At 36.0% G+C, this 20871-nt stretch overlaps 2 protein-coding genes across 3 annotated transcripts in view; both read left to right on the top strand.

The window, feature by feature from the left end:
• Positions 1-20871, top strand: part of LOC125682852 (uncharacterized) — a 265876-nt gene that overhangs the window by 193926 nt on the left and 51079 nt on the right. The window lies entirely within an intron of this gene.
• On the top strand, positions 8196-12567 carry LOC125676419 (uncharacterized protein K02A2.6-like). The gene is made up of 2 exons (XM_056146812.1): positions 8196-10320; positions 12374-12567. Exons 1-2 carry the CDS (start codon positions 8196-8198, stop codon positions 12565-12567), a joined length of 2319 nt encoding a protein of 772 aa, XP_056002787.1.

Below are 20871 nucleotides of genomic sequence, written 5' to 3' on the forward strand. Positions count from 1 at the left end.
CTCTCTGACTAGTAAGTACTAATAGTACTGTAGTTTATTGTACTATATCAGATCTATACAGAGGAGGTACTCTCTGACTGGTAAGTACTAGTTGTACTGTAGTTTATTGTACTATAACAGGTCTATACAAGGGAAGTGCACTCTAATCCTAACTCTGATCCTCCATTTAGTACTTTAATAGGGGCAGAGGGGAACAATTGAGTGGTTCAGGGCATAAAACATAAGTGTGCGAGCTTTGCTTCTTGATAGTCCCCCCTCCCCCCCCCCCCCCCCCCCGCCCCTTTATGATGTGTGATATTCTTTTGGCTCTTTTATATTTTTCGTTTTGTTTTTGATGTTTTCTGCCACACTCAACAATTTTTCAGATATATGGTGGCGCCCAGTTTTTTATTGGTGGAAGAGAGAACCCAGATACAATGTACCTGGGAAGAGACCACCGACCTTCCGAAAGTAAAGTGAGAAACTATTGAAACAGAACTGAAAAACTGGACAGTTATCATTCGACCACCTAAATAAAAATATGTTTTCTTCATTTTGAAATACTTTTTGGGTGGATGTGTTTTCTTTATACGACGGATATTAAACGTATCTAAGCTGTTAGATATTTCATTCTCCTTATTGAGCGTATATAAGCTGTTAGATACTCCGTTCTCGTTATTAAGCGTATTTAAGCTGTTAAATACTTCATTCTCGTTATTAAGCGTATTTAAGCTGTTAGATACTTCGCTCTCGTTATTAAGCGTATTTCAGCTATTAGATACTCCGTTCTCGTTATTAAGTGTATTTAAGCTGTTAAATACTCCGTTCTCGTTATTAAGCGTATTTGAGTTGATAGATACTCTGTTCTCTTTACTAAGCGTATATAAGCTGTTAGATACTCCGTTCTCTTTATTAAGCGTATTTAAGCTGTTAGATACTTCGCTCTCATTATTAAGCGTATTTCAGCTATTAGATACTCCGTTCTCGTTATTAAGTGTATTTAAGCTGTTAGATACTCCGTTCTCGTTATTAAGCGTATTTGAGTTGATAGATACTCTGTTCTCTTTACTAAGCGTATATAAGCTGTTAGATACTCCGTTCTCTTTATTAAGCGTATTTAAGCTGTTAGATACTTCATTCTCGTTATTAAGCGTATTTAAGCTATTAGATACTTCATTCTCGTTACTAAGCGTATTTAAGCTATTAGATACTCCGTTTTCATTATTAAGCGTATTTAAGCTGTTAGATACTTCGTTCTCGTTATTAAGGGTATATAAGCTGTTGGATACTTCATTCTCGTTATTAAGCGTATTTAAGCTATTAGATGCTTCATTCTTGTTATTAAGCGTATTTAAGCTATTATATACTTCGTTCTCGTTATTAAGCGTATATAAGCTGTTAGATAATCCGTTCTCGTTATTAAGCGTATATAAGCTGTTAGATACTCCGTTCTCGTTATTAAGCGTATTTAAGCTGTTAGATACTTCGCTCTCGATATTAAGCGTATTTGAGCAGCTAGATACTCCGTTCTCGTTATTAAGTGTATTTAAGCTGCTAGATACTTCATTCTCTTTATTAAGCGTATTTGAGCTGTTAGATACTCCGTTCTCGTTATTAACCGTATATAAGCTGTTAGATACTTTGTTCTCGTTATTAAGCATACAGAAGCTGTTAGATACGTCATTCTCGTTATTAAGTGTATTTAAACTGTTAGATACTTCGCTCTTGATATTAAGCGTATTTAAGCTGTTAGATACTCCGTTCTCGTTATTAAGTGTATTTAAGCTGCTAGATACTTCGTTCTCGTTATTAAGCGTATATAAGCTGTTAGATACTCCATTCTCGTTATTAAGCGTATATAAGCTGTTAGATACTCCGTTCTCGTTATTAAGCGTATATAAGCTATTAGATACTTCATTCTCGTTATTAAGCGTATTTAAGCTATTAAATACTCCGTTCTCGTTATTAAGCGTATATAAGCTATTAGATACTTCATTTTCGTTATTAACCGTATATAAGCTGTTAGATACTTCATTCTCGGTATTAAGCGTATAGAAGCTGTTAGATACTTCGCTCTCGTTATTAAGCGTATATAAGCTGTTAGATTTTTTGTTCTCGTTATTAAGGGTATATAAGCTGTTAGATACTCCATTCTCTTTATTAAGCGTATTTAAGCTGTTAGATACTCCGTTCTCGTTATTAAGCGTATATAAGCTGTTAGATAATTCATTCTCGTTATTAAGCGTATATAAACTATTAGATACTCCATTCTCGTTATAAAGCGTCTTTAAGCTTTTAGATACTCCGTTCTCGTTATTAAACGTATATAAGCTGTTAGATAATTCATTCTCTTTATTAAGCGTATATAAGCTGTTAGATACTCCATTCTCGTTAGTAAGCGTATTTAAGCTGTTAAATACTCCATTATCGTTATTAAGCGTATTTAAACTGTTAGATACTCCGTTCTCGTTATTAAACGTATATAAGCTGTTAGATACTCCATTCTCTTTATTAAGCGTATATAAGCTGTTAGATACTCCATTCTCGTAATTAAGCGTATTTGAGCTGTTAGATACTTCGTTCTCTTTATTAAGCATACATAAGCTGTTAGATACTCCGTTCTCGTTATTAAGCGATTATAAGCTGTTAGATACTTGTTCTCGTTATTAAGCGTATATAAGCTGTTAGATACTCCTTTCTTTTTATTAAGCGTATTTAAGCTGTTAGATACTTCATTCTCGTTCTTGAGCGTATTTAAGCTGTTTGATACTCCGTTCTCGTTATTAAGCGTATATAAGCTGTTAAATACTTCATTCTCGTTATTAAGCGTATTTAAGTTGTTTGATACTTCGTTCTCGTTATTAAGCGTATATAAGCTGTTAGATACTTGTTCTCGTTATTAAGCATATATAAGCTGTTAGATACTTCATTCTCGTTATTAAGCGTATCTAAGCTGTTAGATACTTCATTCTCGTTATTAAGCGTATCTAAGCTGTTAGATGCTTCGTTCTCGTTATTAGGCGTATCCAAGCTGTTAGATACTTCGTTCTCGTTATTAAGCATATATAAGCTGTTAGATACTTCGTTCTCTTTATTAAGCGTATCTAAGCTGTTAGATACTCCGTTTTCTTTATTAAGCGTATTTAAGCTGTTACATACTTCATTTTTGTTATTAAGCGTATATAAGCTGTTAAATACTCCATTATCGTTATTAAGCGTATTTAAACTGTTAGATACTCCGTTCTCGTTATTAAACGTATATAAGCTGTTAGATACTTCATTCTCTTTATTAAGCGTATATAAGCTGTTAGATACTTTGTTCTCGTTATTAAGCATACAGAAGCTGTTAGATACTTCGTTCTCTTTATTAAGCATACATAAGCTGTTAGATACTCCGTTCTCGTTATTAAGCGATTATAAGCTGTTAGATACTTGTTCTCGTTATTAAGCGTATATAAGCTGTTAGATACTCCTTTCTTTTTATTAAGCGTATTTAAGCTGTTAGATACTTCATTCTCGTTATTGAGCGTATTTAAGCTGTTTGATACTCCGTTCTCGTTATTAAGCGTATATAAGCTGTTAAATACTTCATTCTCGTTATTAAGCGTATTTAAGTTGTTTGATACTTCGTTCTCGTTATTAAGCGTATATAAGCTGTTAGATACTTGTTCTCGTTATTAAGCATATATAAGCTGTTAGATACTTCATTCTCGTTATTAAGCGTATCTAAGCTGTTAGATACTTCATTCTCGTTATTAAGCGTATCTAAGCTGTTAGATGCTTCGTTCTCGTTATTAGGCGTATCCAAGCTGTTAGATACTTCGTTCTCGTTATTAAGCATATATAAGCTGTTAGATACTTCGTTCTCTTTATTAAGCGTATCTAAGCTGTTAGATACTCCGTTTTCTTTATTAAGCGTATTTAAGCTGTTACATACTTCATTTTTGTTATTAAGCGTATATAAGCTGTTAAATACTCCATTATCGTTATTAAGCGTATTTAAACTGTTAGATACTCCGTTCTCGTTATTAAACGTATATAAGCTGTTAGATACTTCATTCTCTTTATTAAGCGTATATAAGCTGTTAGATACTTTGTTCTCGTTATTAAGCATACAGAAGCTGTTAGATACTTCGTTCTCTTTATTAAGCATACATAAGCTGTTAGATACTCCGTTCTTGTTATTAAGCGATTATAAGCTGTTAAATACTTGTTCTCGTTATTAAGCGTATATAAGCTGTTAGATACTCCTTTCTCTTTATTAAGCGTATTTAAGCTGTTAGATACTTCATTCTCGTTATTGAGCGTATTTAAGCTGTTTGATACTCCGTTCTCGTTATTAAGCGTATATAAGCTGTTAAATACTTCATTCTCGTTATTAAGCGTATTTAAGCTGTTTGATACTTCGTTCTCGTTATTAAGCGTATATAAGCTGTTAGATACTTGTTCTCGTTATTAAGCATATATAAGCTGTTAGATACTTCATTCTCGTTATTAAGCGTATTTAAGCTCTTAGATACTTCATTCTCGTTATTAAGCGTATATAAGCTGTTAGATACTCCATTCTCGTTATTAAGCGTATATAAGCTGCTAGATACTCCGTTCTCGTTATTAAGCGTATTTAAGCTGTTAGATACTTTGTTCTCGTTATTAAGCGTATATAAGCTGTTAGATGCTTTGTTCTCGTTATTAAACGTATATAAGCTGTTAGATACTTCATTCTCGTTATTAAGCGTATATAAGCTGTTAGATACTTCGCTCTCTTTATTAAACGTAGTTAAGCTGATAGATACTTCGTTCTCGTTAGATATTGATCGAGAACATGCAAGATCCTCAACATTGATATTTCTGTACGGAAGATCAACACTGAAAAATGTCAAAAGTTTAATTGAAATTGTGCAATGTTTGAGGAATTTCTCTGCCCTGTTTTGAAATTTTACAAATGTTTAATTGACACTGGAATCATGGTTAATTGGTATGGATTAAGTTATATTTTACCCGTATATATTTAAATTTCATTTTTTACGGTAAACTAGTCTTGTCGCATGATCTCTGCATAACTGAGGTGTCTCCCTTGTTTATCTGATTTACATATCGCTAATTATAGACAACAGGACAACTGTTGACGTATCAGAAGAAATTTAACAATCTTTCAGATAATATTAAGATGATATTTCCATCGATGAATACTTCGTGTTCATGTTTTTAAAATGGAATTTCAAACATCTTGGCGTGCCAAATTGTCAGGGAATTAATAAAACGAATTGATGATAAAACTGACATCTTTCTTGTAATAGCAGCGAAGAAATGGTATACCACGAAATGACATGGATGTCAAATTGTTTTTTTTTTCTCAAACTGCTCATAAGTACCCCTTATACTTCTTGGGGTGAACAAGAGAGAGCGCCAAACCGCGCATGTTGTTTTTAATATCTAGCTAGCTAGATTCACTTCAGTGCACCCTTAGGGTCATAGGGGCTAAGCAAAATTTAAGAAGCTGCCACATATTGACCCATATGTCAAACTCTTCTCAACAACTGCACATTTGCAAGGTAAACTAAATGCATAATCGTGTAGAGCAGGGTGGCCTCTAGTAAAATTGTAAATTGTGTTATCCCTGGAGTAGGGGTTCGGACTCCATGATGGTGCTAAACTTGATGTATATAGCGTATATGTGTAAAACATCTAGAAAATATATTTAATGCTAATGATATTAAACTGAAACAAAATAGATTGGTAGTCCTTATATATTGTCTGTTTCAACAAAATTATTTCGAAACCAACTCCTGGGTTTTTACTCATTAGTCATATTGTGATAATCTTGCATATCATAATATGTAAAGCATTTTATCAGCATAGATACTTTGGGGGATCTTTCAAGTTTTAAGACCATATCTTTGATATTGCCGCTGAATATTTTAATTTAGCTTGTATATTTTTCTAGATTGCATAGCCCTTATGCCTAGTGCTACTTTTAAGTAATACTAAGGTGACTGATAAAGCATCTTGTCTTTGGAAATAATGTTTATCATTATTTTTATGCCCCCGGAATCAATGATTTTGGGACATATAGCATTTTGCATGTCCGTTTGTCTGTATGTCTGCCAGTCGGAAATATAACTTTAAACTTGATCATACCTTTTTCACCAGTAGAAGTAGACCTTTTATATTTAGTATATTGGTTTATTCCTTGTGGAAAGACCTTTCCATTGGTACCAAAGAATTTGACCTGGTGAACGTTACATTGACCTTTGACCTGCATTCAGAAAACAAATTTGATTTAAGTCATATCTATCGAATCCTTAAATGTGTTGCTTTCAAATTAGCATGTGCATTTCCTGTGAGAAGACCTTTTTACTGGTTTCAGATTTTTCGACCTTATGACCTTAAAACTGACCATTGACCTAGTTTTTATAAATTAGAAAAAAAACTTTCATTTTGGTCATATTCTTATAATCTGCAAACGAGCTCGAATTGATGTTGTATTCCTTGCAACCAACATTTACATTGGTTCCAAAATCTTTGACCTGGTGACTTTTACAATAACCTTTGACCGACATTTAGAAAATGTTAATGTAATGATATAAACTGTTTATTGAATCTGACAGGTGTTTCCGTTGGGGACCGCGCGTGTTTGCTGGCCTTGCAGTTTTAGCCTGGGAAAATGCTGATATTTCATTCATACTTGTAACTTGATAATGCCATGCCTTAGCACTCTAATATTCATTCGGAGTTTGCTTGTCTTACTATTAACATGTACATAGTCTAAATAAAGCATTCGTGAAACCGTAACGGCTCTGTAGTGCCTTTATTAAATACATGTATTACTAAGAAAACTACAACATGGTGTCAGAAGTAAAACTGGATTAATTATCGGATTAACAATGGCCCAAAGACTTCAGCCACCGAGTGCATTGACTTTGCATGGGAATTTAAAAGAAAATTGGAGACGTTTTCAGCAGTAGTTTCAAATTTATTTGTCTGCGTCAGAAATAGGTAAAAAAGGCGAAGAAATCCAAGCCAACACCTTTTTGCACATCATAGGACCGGATGCGCTTGAAATATATAATACATTCACCTGGGCAGAGGCAGGGGATGAGAAAAAACTTGCCAAAATTATTGAGAAATTTACCGCATACTGCAATCCGAAGAAAAATGTGGCGTATGAACGACACATCTTTAACAGACGGAGTCAAAATCCCGGTGAGAAAATAGATGCATATGTGACGGAATTACGCATTCTAGCCAAATCGTGTGAATTTGGAGATTTACATGATTCCTTAATTCGCGACAGAATTGTCTGTGGAATCGCCAGTGACTCGGTAAGGAGGAGACTACTGAGGGAATGCGACCTCACATTGGATAAAACAATGGATATCTGCAGGGCGGCGGAAACATCTGACAACCAAATGAAAACATTTGTGGAATCAAAATCCACGGAACAAAAAATCGATGCAGTTGAGAAAAGAGGTGGGAAGAAATTTGGAGCAACAAATAAAACCGAAATAAAACATATCCAGAATTGTAAAAAATGTGGAAAATCACATGCTTTGAAAAAATGCCCAGCTTACGGACAAACATGTCACGAATGCGGAAAACCAAATCACTACGCAAAAATGTGCCGATCTAAGAAGACAAAAAGCAAGAAAATTCATGGAGTTGACCAAGAATCAGATTCCGACAGTGAATTCGGAATAGAAACTGTAGAAGATACACATGACACCCGAAGAAAGTGGACTACGACACTGAAAGTAGAAAATACAAATGTAAAGTTCAAAATAGACACAGGTGCTCAGTGTAACATTATTCCAAAGAACATGTGCGATAAATTGGGAATAACGAAATTACAGCAGTCTAAAGCAAGACTTATATCATATACGGGCCACAAGTTAAAAATAGATGGCAAAATTCGGTGCACAGTACAGCACAAGAATAAATATTATGCGCTGCAGTTTTACGTTGTACCTGGAAAGGTGGATCCCATTATAGGATTAGCGTCATGTGAGGAAATGAACATCCTGAAACTTATTGAAACAGTAAGTGAATCTAAGACCGCAGAAGAAATTTTTCGAGATTTCTCAGATGTGTTTAAGGGCATAGGATGCATGAAAGGCAAACATCATATTCATATCGACAAAAATGTTCCACCAGTTGTTCATGCACCGAGAAAAGTATCCTTCAAAATGCGCGACAAATTAAAAGAATAACTGGACAGAATGGAATCATTAAACGTCATAGAAAAAGTCAACGAGCCCTCTGAATGGGTAAACTCATTGGTTATAGTAGAGAAACCAAACAGAGTGAGGATTTGTCTGGATCCCCGTGATCTTAACAAAGCTATTAAACGAGAACACTATCCTATGAAAACCGAAGATGACATCACACATCAGCTTGCAGGGGCCAAAGTATTCAGTACTTTGGACGCCTCCTCTGGATTCTGGGGTATAGTACTTGACCAGGAAAGTTCAAAGCTAACAACATTTAATACTCCGTTTGGGAGGTATCGCTACAAACGAATGCCATTTGGAATTTCATCTGCGCCAGAAGTATTCCAAAAAAGGATGTCTCAAATCTTTGAAAAAATTGAAGGATGTGATGTCATAATGGATGACATTCTTATATGGGGTAAATCTGTACAACAGCATAATGAAAGACTCGAGAGAGTTTTGAAGGCAGTGCGTCATGAGAAAATAAAATTGAACAAGAAGAAGTGTAAAATACAGATGAACGAAGTTAAATATATGGGTCACATTTTCGGAGAAGATGGACTAAAAACTTGTAATGACAGAACCAAAGCCATAAGTGAATTCCCAGAGCCTACAAATGTAAAAGAATTGCAGAGATTTTTGGGAATGGTAAATTACATAGGAAAATTTATTCAAAACCAAGCCACGATCACAGAGCCCTTGAGGGAGTTACTTGAAAAAACCGTTGCATGGCACTGGCATGAAAAACAACAACAAAGTTTTGATCAGCTGAAGTCCGTGTTCATCAGTGCTCCAGTACTAAAGTACTTTAATCCGGACGAAGACATCACACTCGCTGTAGACGCGTCATCTACAGGACTAGGAGCCTGCATTTTACAAAATGGACAGCCAGTTGCCTATGCCTCTAGATCATTAAACAAATCGGAACGAAATTACGCACAGATAGAAAAGGAACTGCTAGCAATTGTGTTCGCTTGCAAGACATTTCACCAATACATCTATGGCCAAAACATCCGTGTAGAATCTGACCACAAACCCCTTGAGAGTTTGTTCAAGAAAACGTTGTCATCGGCGCCACCGCGCATTCAACGTATGATGATTAAAGTACAGCCGTACGACCTGAATGTCAAATACAAACCAGGGAAATATCTGTACATAGCAGATACCTTAAGCCGTGCGGCTGAGTCAGAATCAAGTCAAAGTGACAAGGATGAATTTGAAGTGTTTGTTGTTCGTTACTTGCCGATATCGGACGAAAAGGTAAACGAATTGGCGATAGAATCTGCAAAAGATAAGGAAATAAATGCCTTGCAGAAAGTAATTCTTGAAGGCTGGCCAGATGATATTACAGAGTGCAACTATTTCGTTAATAAATACTGGAATTTTAGAGAGGAACTCGGTCTTTACAACGGGATTGTCACAAAGGGTCGCAGACTAATTATACCCTCGAAACTCAGAAGCGACATCCTGAATCAATTGCATTATGGACATATGGGAGCCGAAAAATGCAAACGTCGAGCCAGAGAAGTTGTGTTTTGGGTAGGAATTAATTCGGACATAGATAAGAAAGTTGCAGAGTGCAGAGTGTGCAATAAACACCAAAGGAGACAACCCAAACAACCTCTAAAACCTCATCCAGTACCACTTAGGCCATGGCAGAAACTTGGACTCGACTTGTTTGAGCTAAACAGAAAATCGTTTCTTACTGTTGTGGACTACTTTTCAAAATTCTTTGAAATATGTGAACTGCAGAGCACAACCAGCTCCAGTATCATCAAAAAATTAAAACCAATATTTGCTCGCCACGGGATACCCGAGGAACTGATCAGCCACAATGCACCGAATCTCGTCAGTGGCGAATTCAGGAAATTTGCTACTGAATATGGATTCAAGCACACAACATCGTCCCCGCATTACCCACAGAGTAATGGCATGGCGGAGCGTACAGTCCAAACTGTAAAAAACCTCCTGAAAAAATCAAATGAAGCTCAAACGGATCCAAACCTCGCATTATTAGAAATACGTAACACACCGATCGACGGGGTAGGAACTCCTACTCAACTTCTGTTCGGACGCAGGACGAGATCCATATTACCGACGCACGAGGCATTACTGAAACCACATATCAAGACCCGTAAAATTTGGACTGCTCTTGTCAACAAGCAGAATCAACAAAAATTTATTATGACCGTAATGCACGCGAACTACCCAATCTGAAAGTGGGAGACAACGTTAACATTCAATCAGAAAACAAACCATGGAAGGAAGGAGTAATTGTACAGAAATGTCCGGAACCACTATCATATGTCGTAGAATCCGAAGGAGTTGAATACCGTAGAAATCAAAGACATCTGATGAAAAACAGCGAAACTGACAAATCTGGGGAAGGAAATAACACCGAGATCGAAAGCGATAACGCTGCAGTGAATGACAATGCGCAGAACGATATCGATCACGTGCAGAAAACGCGCAGTGGCAGAACAATAAAGGTGCCTGAAAAATTCTCAGACTTTGTAATGTAAAAAACTTTATGGTGTATCAGACTCATATATATATATGATTTATATAATTATATATTCAATGTATTCCTGTGTAATCATTGATATATTATCTTGTAAGAGGTTGTGGTAAAGACAACACTCCAACGGTAGGTTATGTGCTTGAACCTCTTACCTCAAATTATTTCAGAAAAAAATAATTGTAAAATTAATTGTGTTTGCTAAGGTATATATTTGTTTACCGTAAATTCTAATCTCAAAGGGAAGGTGTAATGATATAAACTGTTTATTGAATCTGACAGGTGTTTCCGTTGGGGACCGCGCGTGTTTGCTGGCCTTGCAGTTTTAGCCTGGGAAAATGCTGATATTTCATTCATACTTGTAACTTGATAATGCCATGCCTTAGCACTCTGATATTCATTCGGAGTTTGCTTGTCTTACTATTAACATGTACATAGTCTAAATAAAGCATTCGTGAAACCGTAACGGCTCTGTAGTGCCTTTATCAAATACATGTATTACTAAGAAAACTACAACAGTTAATGTAAGCAATAACTATCAAAACGTTGGAGGCACTGATTTAATGTTTAGCATGTGTATTTCTTGCACGGAAATATCTTTTCATTGGAACCAAGCATGCTGACCTTGTGACCTTGAAATTAACCTTTACATAAAATGTGAACTGTATGAAAGTTACCACACATTCCCAATATTGCTATAAAAGTTTCAGCTACCATGTCTTACAGTTGTAGTTTGTTGTAATCTGAGGACATCGGTGTTTTTAACAAACACATCTTGTTTATTCACTTTTAAGTCTCATTAATTAAATTCTCACTGTTTGTACCAGAAGCAATACGACACAACCCTCAGCATAAAACATATTGTTACCTAATTAATTAACACAGTCTTATTTAAAGGAATCGTGTGTAAGATAGATTTATTACTTTTATCTAACTGTTTATTTGACCGCATTTAGGGGCACTTCCTTACTTTGATCATGTGACGCTCTGTCATTACGATGCTGACAGATGTAAGGAGTTTCTGTAATAGAGCTAAGTAAATGAAATCTAGTGCATTATTTAAGAGTAGTGTTTAATTTGTTTTGTGCTTATCTGTTGGAGTGAGGTACATGATTGACGTTTTTAAGTCATATCCTGAAGACCGGTGACTCACGTTTAAATGTTGAATGTTTGAAGGAGCAGTGAAATTTTCCTGTAGGCATGTCATGAGTGGGGCTCGCAATTTTCTGGTCATAAACGCTCTACTACTGAGAGATTGTGACTGTCTATCCACGGATATAAGAAGCGGGAGTGAATATTGTGTACTTAGAAAAATAAGACTCAATAATAAACTTGGCATGCTGATTAAGCACTTTTATAAGACTACTATTTAGCAACAGGTGGGAAACAGAAAATATGATACAAACAATATGGTCCATGGATCTCTGACAAATCGCACAATGTATGTCATCTACAACGAATCCCACAACCATGTAGAACTCAGTGTGGTAGACTAGGCCCACTTGTAGAGAATATATATAATGTACAACTGATTCAAACTTCAACATTCACTAGACAAAATGTTTGCATTGTTTAGAATCTACGATTGATTGACCCCTTTTCCTTTTCTATTTCCAGTCACAGATGTGCGATCACAGAAGCGTCAAGTTATGAGGGGATTCAGAATTAGGATCAGAGCTGGACATGAGTGAAGAGTCCGAGTTTGAAGAAAACAGCGAGGATCTGAAGTCTGAGGATAGCAGCGAGGAATCTGATCCTGATGACGAGGACACTACTGAATCAGGGACCAGTGAAGAAAATGGTGTAGAGCAAAACGGTCATGATAAGAATTTAGAGGAGACCAACGAGGATAAAGACGAATAAGAAATGTCCGGGTAATGATAGTGAGATAATACAGATCTGTCTGAAGGAAAGGACTAGGTCCAATAAGTGTCATTTCTGGCCCTTAAATTCCAGAGGTGGAACCAGGTGCCTATGAGGAGTAAGCATCCCCGGTTGACCGGTCACACCCGCCGTGAGCCCTATATCCTGACCAGGTAAACGGAATTATCCGCAGTCAAAATTAGTGTACCAAGAACGGCTGAACAATCGGCATGACACGTGTGAGACAGCATTTGACCCAATCATATGTTCTATTGACAAACTAGATCGTATTTTCTACCATAGAATTAGCAAAATGCTGACTTCATTCGAGACACCTGTACCTCTGGTATGTCCAGGGGTCTGTGTTTGCCCAACTATCTGTTTTGTATTGCTTATAGGAGTTATGAGATTGATCACTGTTTGTTGTCTTCACCTTTCATACTGTAGATTCAAGGCGATTTTAAATATCACCTTCCGGGGCTGTGGAGGAGCAACAATAAGGGATACAATATCTATATGCATATTAATTGGAAAGTCATTTTATAAGAAAATTTTATAAGTCATTTTTAAAGAAAAAAAGGATGATTAATAACTATATTAATTTGCAAGGACACCAAAGCGATGTACATTCAAGTTTGTTCAGATTATGGTCTTCTGAAGTAGGATGGGGCCACCATAGGGGATCAAATTGTATAGGAAATGTCTTTATATTCTTCATTTAAACAACAACAGGGTCATGTTTGTTAATTCCAAGACGCTTGGTTAGGTTGATGCCACAATGGGATATTGAAATTTAATTTCGAAATATACAGGGAATATGCCAGTTTCGAGATAAGAGCTCTTCTGTGTAGGAGGTATATTTAGTAGAACGTGGAGGGCCTAAATGGGACGGAGTGAACTTATCGTCAGTGAGGAAGACGATAAAATGTATCGAAAGCGGCGTCTCTTTAAATATGTAAACGTTGAAAACACAAAATACTATGGAAATGAATGTTTTACTGAAGCCGAAACATAAAAACAATGTCATATTTGAAAGTAATATCCTGGATATCATACCTACTACCAACGAAATGACATGATATGATAAGAATGACATGGTCTATGGTGATCAGGTCTTCCAAAAGTGTGTTGGAATTCCTATGGGTACAAAGTGTGCTCTTTTGTTAGCTGGCCTGTTTTATAGTCATGTTATGCAAAATTCATTCAAAGACGTCTACGTAAGAAGAAAACAATATCCTGTTGTGGCCTTCAATTCAACTTCTAGCTATATCGACGAAATATTATCGATCAACAATAATAATTTCCAGTCATAACTCGATTCAATATATCCTAGTGAACTCGAAATAAAAGAAACCACGGAGTCGTCAACTTCTGCTTAATACATTCAAATTTATGACAAACGGGGTGATTTCAGCTTCTCCATCGTCATCTTCCTATAATCATGCAGCGATATTCCATTATCATCTGTATATTGTGTTTACACCCCTCACTTGATCCGATACGAAGATATTGTTCTATGTATGGTAAGATTTTAAATAAAGCAGGCTAGTGACAAACAAGTTAATGGTGAAGGGCTTCCAGCAGTCTCGTTTAAAGGCAGCGTTTTGCTAATTCTATGGTCGTTAAAACGTTCTAGTTAGCCAATACAACCTACCATTTGGTCAAATGCTGTCTGACGTGGTTCATGACGATTGTTCGGCCGTTCTTAGCACATTGATTTTGACTCCAAAACGAATAACCCCGTTTATCTGATCAAGATATGGGGCTCACGGCGGGCGTGATCGGTCGAAAGTCCTCCTTTGCACCTGCTTCAACCTCTGATGTATCCAAGGGTTCATGTTTGCCCAACTATCTATTTTGTATTGCTTATAGGGGTTATGAGATTGATAGCTGTTAGTTATTTTCACCTTTCATGAAGCAAAAACAACAAAATCAGTAAGGATATATTGCTTGAGAGTATACTTACAGTGAGAGTTTTGTAATTACCGCGATAGCCTCAAACAGAATCATCATACAAATACTCTGACACGGTAACGATGATTGCCGAACAAAATATCGGGTTGCTGAGACAAAGGTTATGGAAAGATGGAAATTGACGTGATTAACCAAACAATTTGCTTGTTTGTTTTTTTTAAAATATTATACCGTTTCGTGACTGACTTGTAGTACTATTAGTGTAAAAAAAAAAGTAATAGTTACGCAAATGTGCCCTGAAATGAGATTTTGATATTGAATTTTCTTACGAATTGGCATGTTAAATATTGTTTACAAATCCGACTAGTTCACAGTGCCTCTCTTCCGCATTATTCCGAACTGGTAACCTCCGAAGTCAACGTAAACTTGGAATCACGAACAGGAATTGCTGTCAGAAAGGCAACAATTCATGAATAGATAATTTCTCTCATCTAACGGGTTTATTGCTACAGATTCACTCTGATTCAATGAAATTATGTTTAACCAAGCTCACATATGTCTTTCTAGTGCAGCATGTATTGCTGTAAGGTAATGCCGTCTTGTTTTAACTATATCTTTACCGCAAGGTCGATTATTCCATACCATGTTGTTTGACCTTTTCACCTTCACCTTGGAGTTTGGCTTATTGTTTCGGAAACTTAACCTGTTCAGTGGCTAATAACATAATTAAGGCAGAGCGTAAATATTTTGGACATGAATATGGTAAGCCCTTTCCATTCATAAATAAGCACTATGCCAATCCTTGGTATTTGTTTGTACTCGCAATGTTGTATATTGTAAGCACGATTTAAATTATTACCACCTGCCTTCTTGTTCGTATAGATGAACACTGTATAAAATATTATTGTTTGTTTGTATAGATCAGTACTGTACAAAATATTATTGTTTGTTTGCATAGATAAACACTGTACAAAATATTATTGTTTGTTTGTATAGATAAACACTGTACAAAATATTATTGTTTGTTTGTGTATGTAAGCAATGTATAAAATATTAGTAATTGTTTGTTTGTGTACATAAGCACCGTATTAAATATTAGTAATTGTTTGTTTGTGTATGTAAGCTCTGTATTAAATATTAGTAATTGTTTGTGTACATAAGCAACGTATTAAACATTAGTAATTGTTTTTATATATGTAAGCACTGTATTAAATATTAGTAATTGTTTGTGTACATAAGCAACGTTTTAAATATTAGTAATTGTTTTTATGTATGTAAGCACTGTATTAAATATTAGTAATTGTTTGTTTGTGTATGTAAGCTCTGTATTAAATATTAGTAATTGTTTGTTTGTGTATATAAGCACTGTATTAAATATTAATAATTGTTTGTTTGTGTATATAAGCACTGTATTAAATATTAGTAATTGTTTGTTTGTGTATGTAAGCACTGTATTAAATATTAGTAATTGTTTGTTTGTGTATGTAAGCTCTGTATTAAATATTAGTAATTGTTTGTTTGTGTATATAAGCACTGTATTAAATATAAGTAATTGTTTGTTTGTGTATATAAGCACTGTATTAAATATTAGTAATTGTTTGTTTGTGTATATAATCACTGTATTGAATATTAATAATTGTTTGTTTGTGGATATAAGCACTGTGTAAATAATTAATAATTGTTTGTTTGTGTATATAAGCACTCTGTTAAATATTAGTAATTGTTTGTTTGTGTATATAAGCACTGTAATAAATATTAGTAATTGCTTGTGTATATAAGCACTCTGTTAAATATTAGTAATTGTTTGTTTGTGTATATAAGCACTGTATAAATAATTAATAATTGTTTGTTTGTGTATGTATGCACTATATTAATGTTAGTAATTGTTTGTGTATATAAATACTGTATGAATATTAGTAATTGTTTGTTTGTGTATATAAGCACTGTATAAATAATTAATTATTGTTTGTTTGTGTATGTAAACACTGTATAAATATTAGTAATTGTTTGTTTGTGTATGTAAGCACTGTATTAAATATAAGTAATTGTTTGTGTATATAAGCACTGTATTAAATATTAGTAATTGTTTGTTTGTGTATATAAGCACTGTATTAAATATTAGTAATTGTTTGTTTGTGTATGTAAGCTCTGTATTAAACATTAGTAATTGTTTGTTTGTGTATATAAGCACTGTATAAAATATTAGTAATTGTGTGTGTATGTAAGCAATGTATAAAATATTAGTAATTGTTTGTGTATATAAGCACTGTATTAAATATTAGTAATTGTTTGTTTGTGTATATAAGCACTGTATTAAATATTAGTAATTGTTTGTGTACATAAGCAACGTATTAAATATTAGTAATTGTTTTTATGTATGTAAGCACTGTATTAAATATTAGTAATTGTTTGTTTGTGTACATAAGCAACGTTTTAAATATTAGTAATTGTTTTTATGTATGTAAGCACTGTATTAAATATTAGTATTTGTTTGTTTGTGTATATAATATAGATTATTTGATGCTATATACAAATAATCCCAGTTAATTGACTAGATATTTGTATATCAGTTTTGTATCAAAGTTTGAGAAACATTTGTGGTACAACTTGTCGAATCTCTTAACCGGAAGTCTCTACCGTACAAGTTAACAACCCATTACTACTTCCTGTAACATTTACCCGCCACTGTCAAATGTGGCACCAGCCATCAATTGTTGAAAATTGTCAGAAATCCGCTATCAACCTTCATCATACACCCTACAACAGCTACTAGAAAGCGCTAAATCCAGGGCCAGCTCGCCAGACGAGGAATATCCCTGCCTAGGTGCAAAGGAAGACTTAATAAGCCAGGCTGGGAAGTCCACCCAAGCACATGTGTCTGCCAAAAAAATTTAGTGCAGCAGCATAGACGATTTCCCCCGGAGATGAAACCTATTGAGAGCCATAATCAAGCATAGGTACCTGGACATCAGGAGGTTAACAGCCATGCTTGCTGTATTCTGATCATGTATCAGCATGACGAGTTCCCCAGAAATGAAACTGGTGAGAGCCGAATTCAGGTATTGGAATATGGGCATCCAGCTTACGGTTACCTAGCAGCCAAGGCAAGCAAATATTCCCATAGGAACCTGGGTGCAACAGTTTCCACCTGCTTACCTGGCAGCAAAGTTAGGCAAGTATTACTATGCAGATACTTCTTGCAAACCAAATATAATTTATATCTGAAAATCAACTGTTCTACAAATGGCTGTTAGTAATTCATATGGTATAGGGCCTACATATTATATATTTATATTTTTAATTCCCCCTTCTTTTTTCTATTGCAACACAAGCACCGGTAATGTAATACTTTACCACCGTTTCACTCCCAATTGCAGATATATACCCTTTACTTTCCCATCACTTTGTAGTAACTCTGTATACAGCAGCTGCTTATTGGCTCACTTGTTGGTATCAGTCAATTGTTATTCCATTACTATGTAACCTCTACATTGAGGAAATCCACTACCCAATTCTGCCTTTTGGTAAAGTCTATATTAGGCAACATGTTTATCACAAACCACTTTCTAGTTCTGTGGTTGATTCATATCCTACCTATCACAACACATAAGTTTAAGTAATATACCCAGTTGGTAGTGGAGGAAGATTGGCATAAATTCCAGTTACCCATACTGCACTTGTAGGTCCTATTATTTAATAACAGCTTTTTTAAAATTATATATATTGGTTACCAATAGCCATGCATCATTAAAAATAAAAAGCAGTTGCTCTGCTTGGCAATTGTAGCGATGGTTTGCACGGGTGTACGAACTATTACATAAGTCTTGTATACCAGCTTTTATCTATACTTTTCGGCTAGCCCAAAGAACTTTTATTACACATACCCAATAGTTCAGGTTGTGTAGCTCATCAAGCTTTAACTTCAATTACCCCCATTTAGTCATAGGGTGCAGAGCACACCAAACACAGCAAATTTTCACCACGCAAGCAGTTTCGTTGTCATTCTACTCACTGTCATATCCACCATCTGACAATCTAAGATCCTGCCAGTAGAATCGGTTTTGTCATACCGATACATGCAGCTACTTGCATCTGCACCATATTTTGTTTATTTTAACCCAATCCATCTCCCCCCAGGTCTAGTCAAAACTCTGTCAGTTTTTCAACCATGTTTGAGCACAACAACACCATGGACGCCTCCAATTTTTTACGTCTTCCACACACCCTGTGCTAGGGGTCGCTCACTGTGGGTCAGGTACCACAGATTGACTTGTTCCCAAAACCAGGGCGGTAGCAGAGTGGGCTCTTTAATGTGCTGACCATGCTGCAATATCAATAGTCATGCCCAAAGAACGCTATACTCGTTGCTCAACGTCAAACTTTTGTCAAGTTTTTTTTACACCCCAGGTTGGTTGGGAGGGGGCTTCTCCTTCCTGTTGTAACGAGTACTCTACCACAACCAATTATTTTCTCCCAATTTATCGGGCATTGACCATGTTGGTCTGGCCTTCACAGGTACTCAAACCCATTTGTTATATAATCATATATGTACAATATGGCCAAAAGGCCATCTGTATCGGCAATTCCTATCTCTGGTTAGGTTCCTTTTCACCTTTAAGCATACTGGGAGTGTATGGTTTCACTTGGCCATACAAACCCCATGGATTCATCGCGGAGGTGATACTAGGAGTTGGGGAAACCATGCCCGGTTTAAGCCAAAATCAAGCACATCCTGAGTATTACAGGGCACTTCTACGTTAGTCTTTTGCAGATAATGTTTAAAACCAGTACATCCGAGACACTTGTCTCACCACATCGGGGGTGTCGGGTATTACATACAGACCTGCCAACTTCTGGTTCAGGTCCTATCAATCCATAACTTTTGCTATGGTACATCACACCGCAAGATATACGTCAGAGCAATTCTGTCACCCCCTTGGTAATTTCATTCATATGATGCAGTGGGGCCTACCCAGCAGTCAATTCCACAGACACTACATCCCCTAAGGTTCTAGTCCAATCTCGCACTCCAAGCAACCTACCTTATACTTCCAGATTGTTTTCATGTAAACTATTACATTTAGGGGGGGGGGGTTCAACTTGCTTTCGCTAAAGCAGTGTCCCCTGTCCAGAATTGGTCAACGTGTTTTCCCCTTTTTGAAAGCAGAGTCTTTCATTGGTTTCCAGTGAATTTTACATGTAGCATGTCTGGGTTGGATCAGAATTCACACCCACACACACGTATGCTTCTGCCATCCCATTTGTCATAGTTTTTCTTGTTCACATCCACGTAGGATATCATATTACCAAGGTGTAATCCAGCACTCTTTCTGTGCCATGCCCAATAAAAATTCCTACGTCCTTAGCAAATGCAATTTATGATGAAAAGGTTGGAATAGTATTCACTTTTCAAGTTATCACTAAGTGGGTCGACTTTTGGATAAATTGCCAAAAACATGATAAATTAAGTGTTCCCTGTCCAGAGTTGGTCAGTTTTCCCCCCATTTGGAAGACTAGATTTCTCCTTTATGAAAGCAATCTCTCATTGGTGCCGACAAAATTTGTCACTGGGTCGGCTCGGAATTTACACCTGTATAAGTGTAGGTCATTCAGGCTCGTGTCAGATTTTCCTTGTTCATGTAGTTGTATCGGAAATTAACATTCCCTGTCCAGAGTTGGTATGTTTTTTTCCCCAATTGGGAGACTAGATTTCTTCTTTTTGAAAGCAATCTTTCATTGGGATCGACAAAAAATGGTACACGTGTCATATATGGGTCAGCTCAGAATTTACACCTGTTTAAGTGACTCGTGTCAGAGATTTTCCTGGTTTATGTAGTTATATTGGATTTTAACGTTCCCTGTCCAGAGTTGGTCAGTTTCTTCACCATTTGGGAGACTAGATTTCTCCTTTTCGAAAGCAATCTTTCATTGGTGCCGACAAAACTTGGTACACGTGGCATGTCTGGGTCGGCTCTGTATTTACACCTGTTTAAGTGCAGATCTTTCAGACTCGTATCGGAGATTTTCCTTGTGTGTCCGAAATTTAGTTCTAAGTACATCCCATAATCAAAAGTCATAATCCACGTATTCATCCTGCCATGTCCAATAAATTTGGACGTTGTTCAATTTGTCATTGCAAGCTGTAATCACATGCATTTATCTTGGTAAATCAGTCTCCGGTAGTCTCAGATAGCATATTACACCATTCACAACTCCTTGGCACCTGTGGTGCTCAGTGTGAACCTGTGACTCTTAAATTCCCCTTGGGGAAATTGATGCAAATAGTTCTTGCCGAAAATTTCTGCCTAATTACCTACAGGAGATGGTCTGCATCTATAAGGTGTTTTTGGGTCTAGGGAAATGGCCGAACATTATATCAATGTTGATGGC

This window comes from Ostrea edulis, chromosome 8 (assembly GCF_947568905.1).
Source record: "Ostrea edulis chromosome 8, xbOstEdul1.1, whole genome shotgun sequence".
Taxonomy (NCBI): Eukaryota; Metazoa; Mollusca; class Bivalvia; order Ostreida; family Ostreidae; genus Ostrea; species Ostrea edulis.

Bases quoted from the DNA above. Each gene is read 5' to 3' on its own strand.
- LOC125676419 (XM_056146812.1), top strand. From the start codon at position 8,196: ATGGAATCATTAAACGTCATAGAAAAAGTCAACGAGCCCTCTGAATGG. The intron at 10,321-12,373 runs GTAAAATTTGGA...ATTCAGAATTAG, and splicing joins GAAACCACATATCAAGACCC to GATCAGAGCTGGACATGAGT.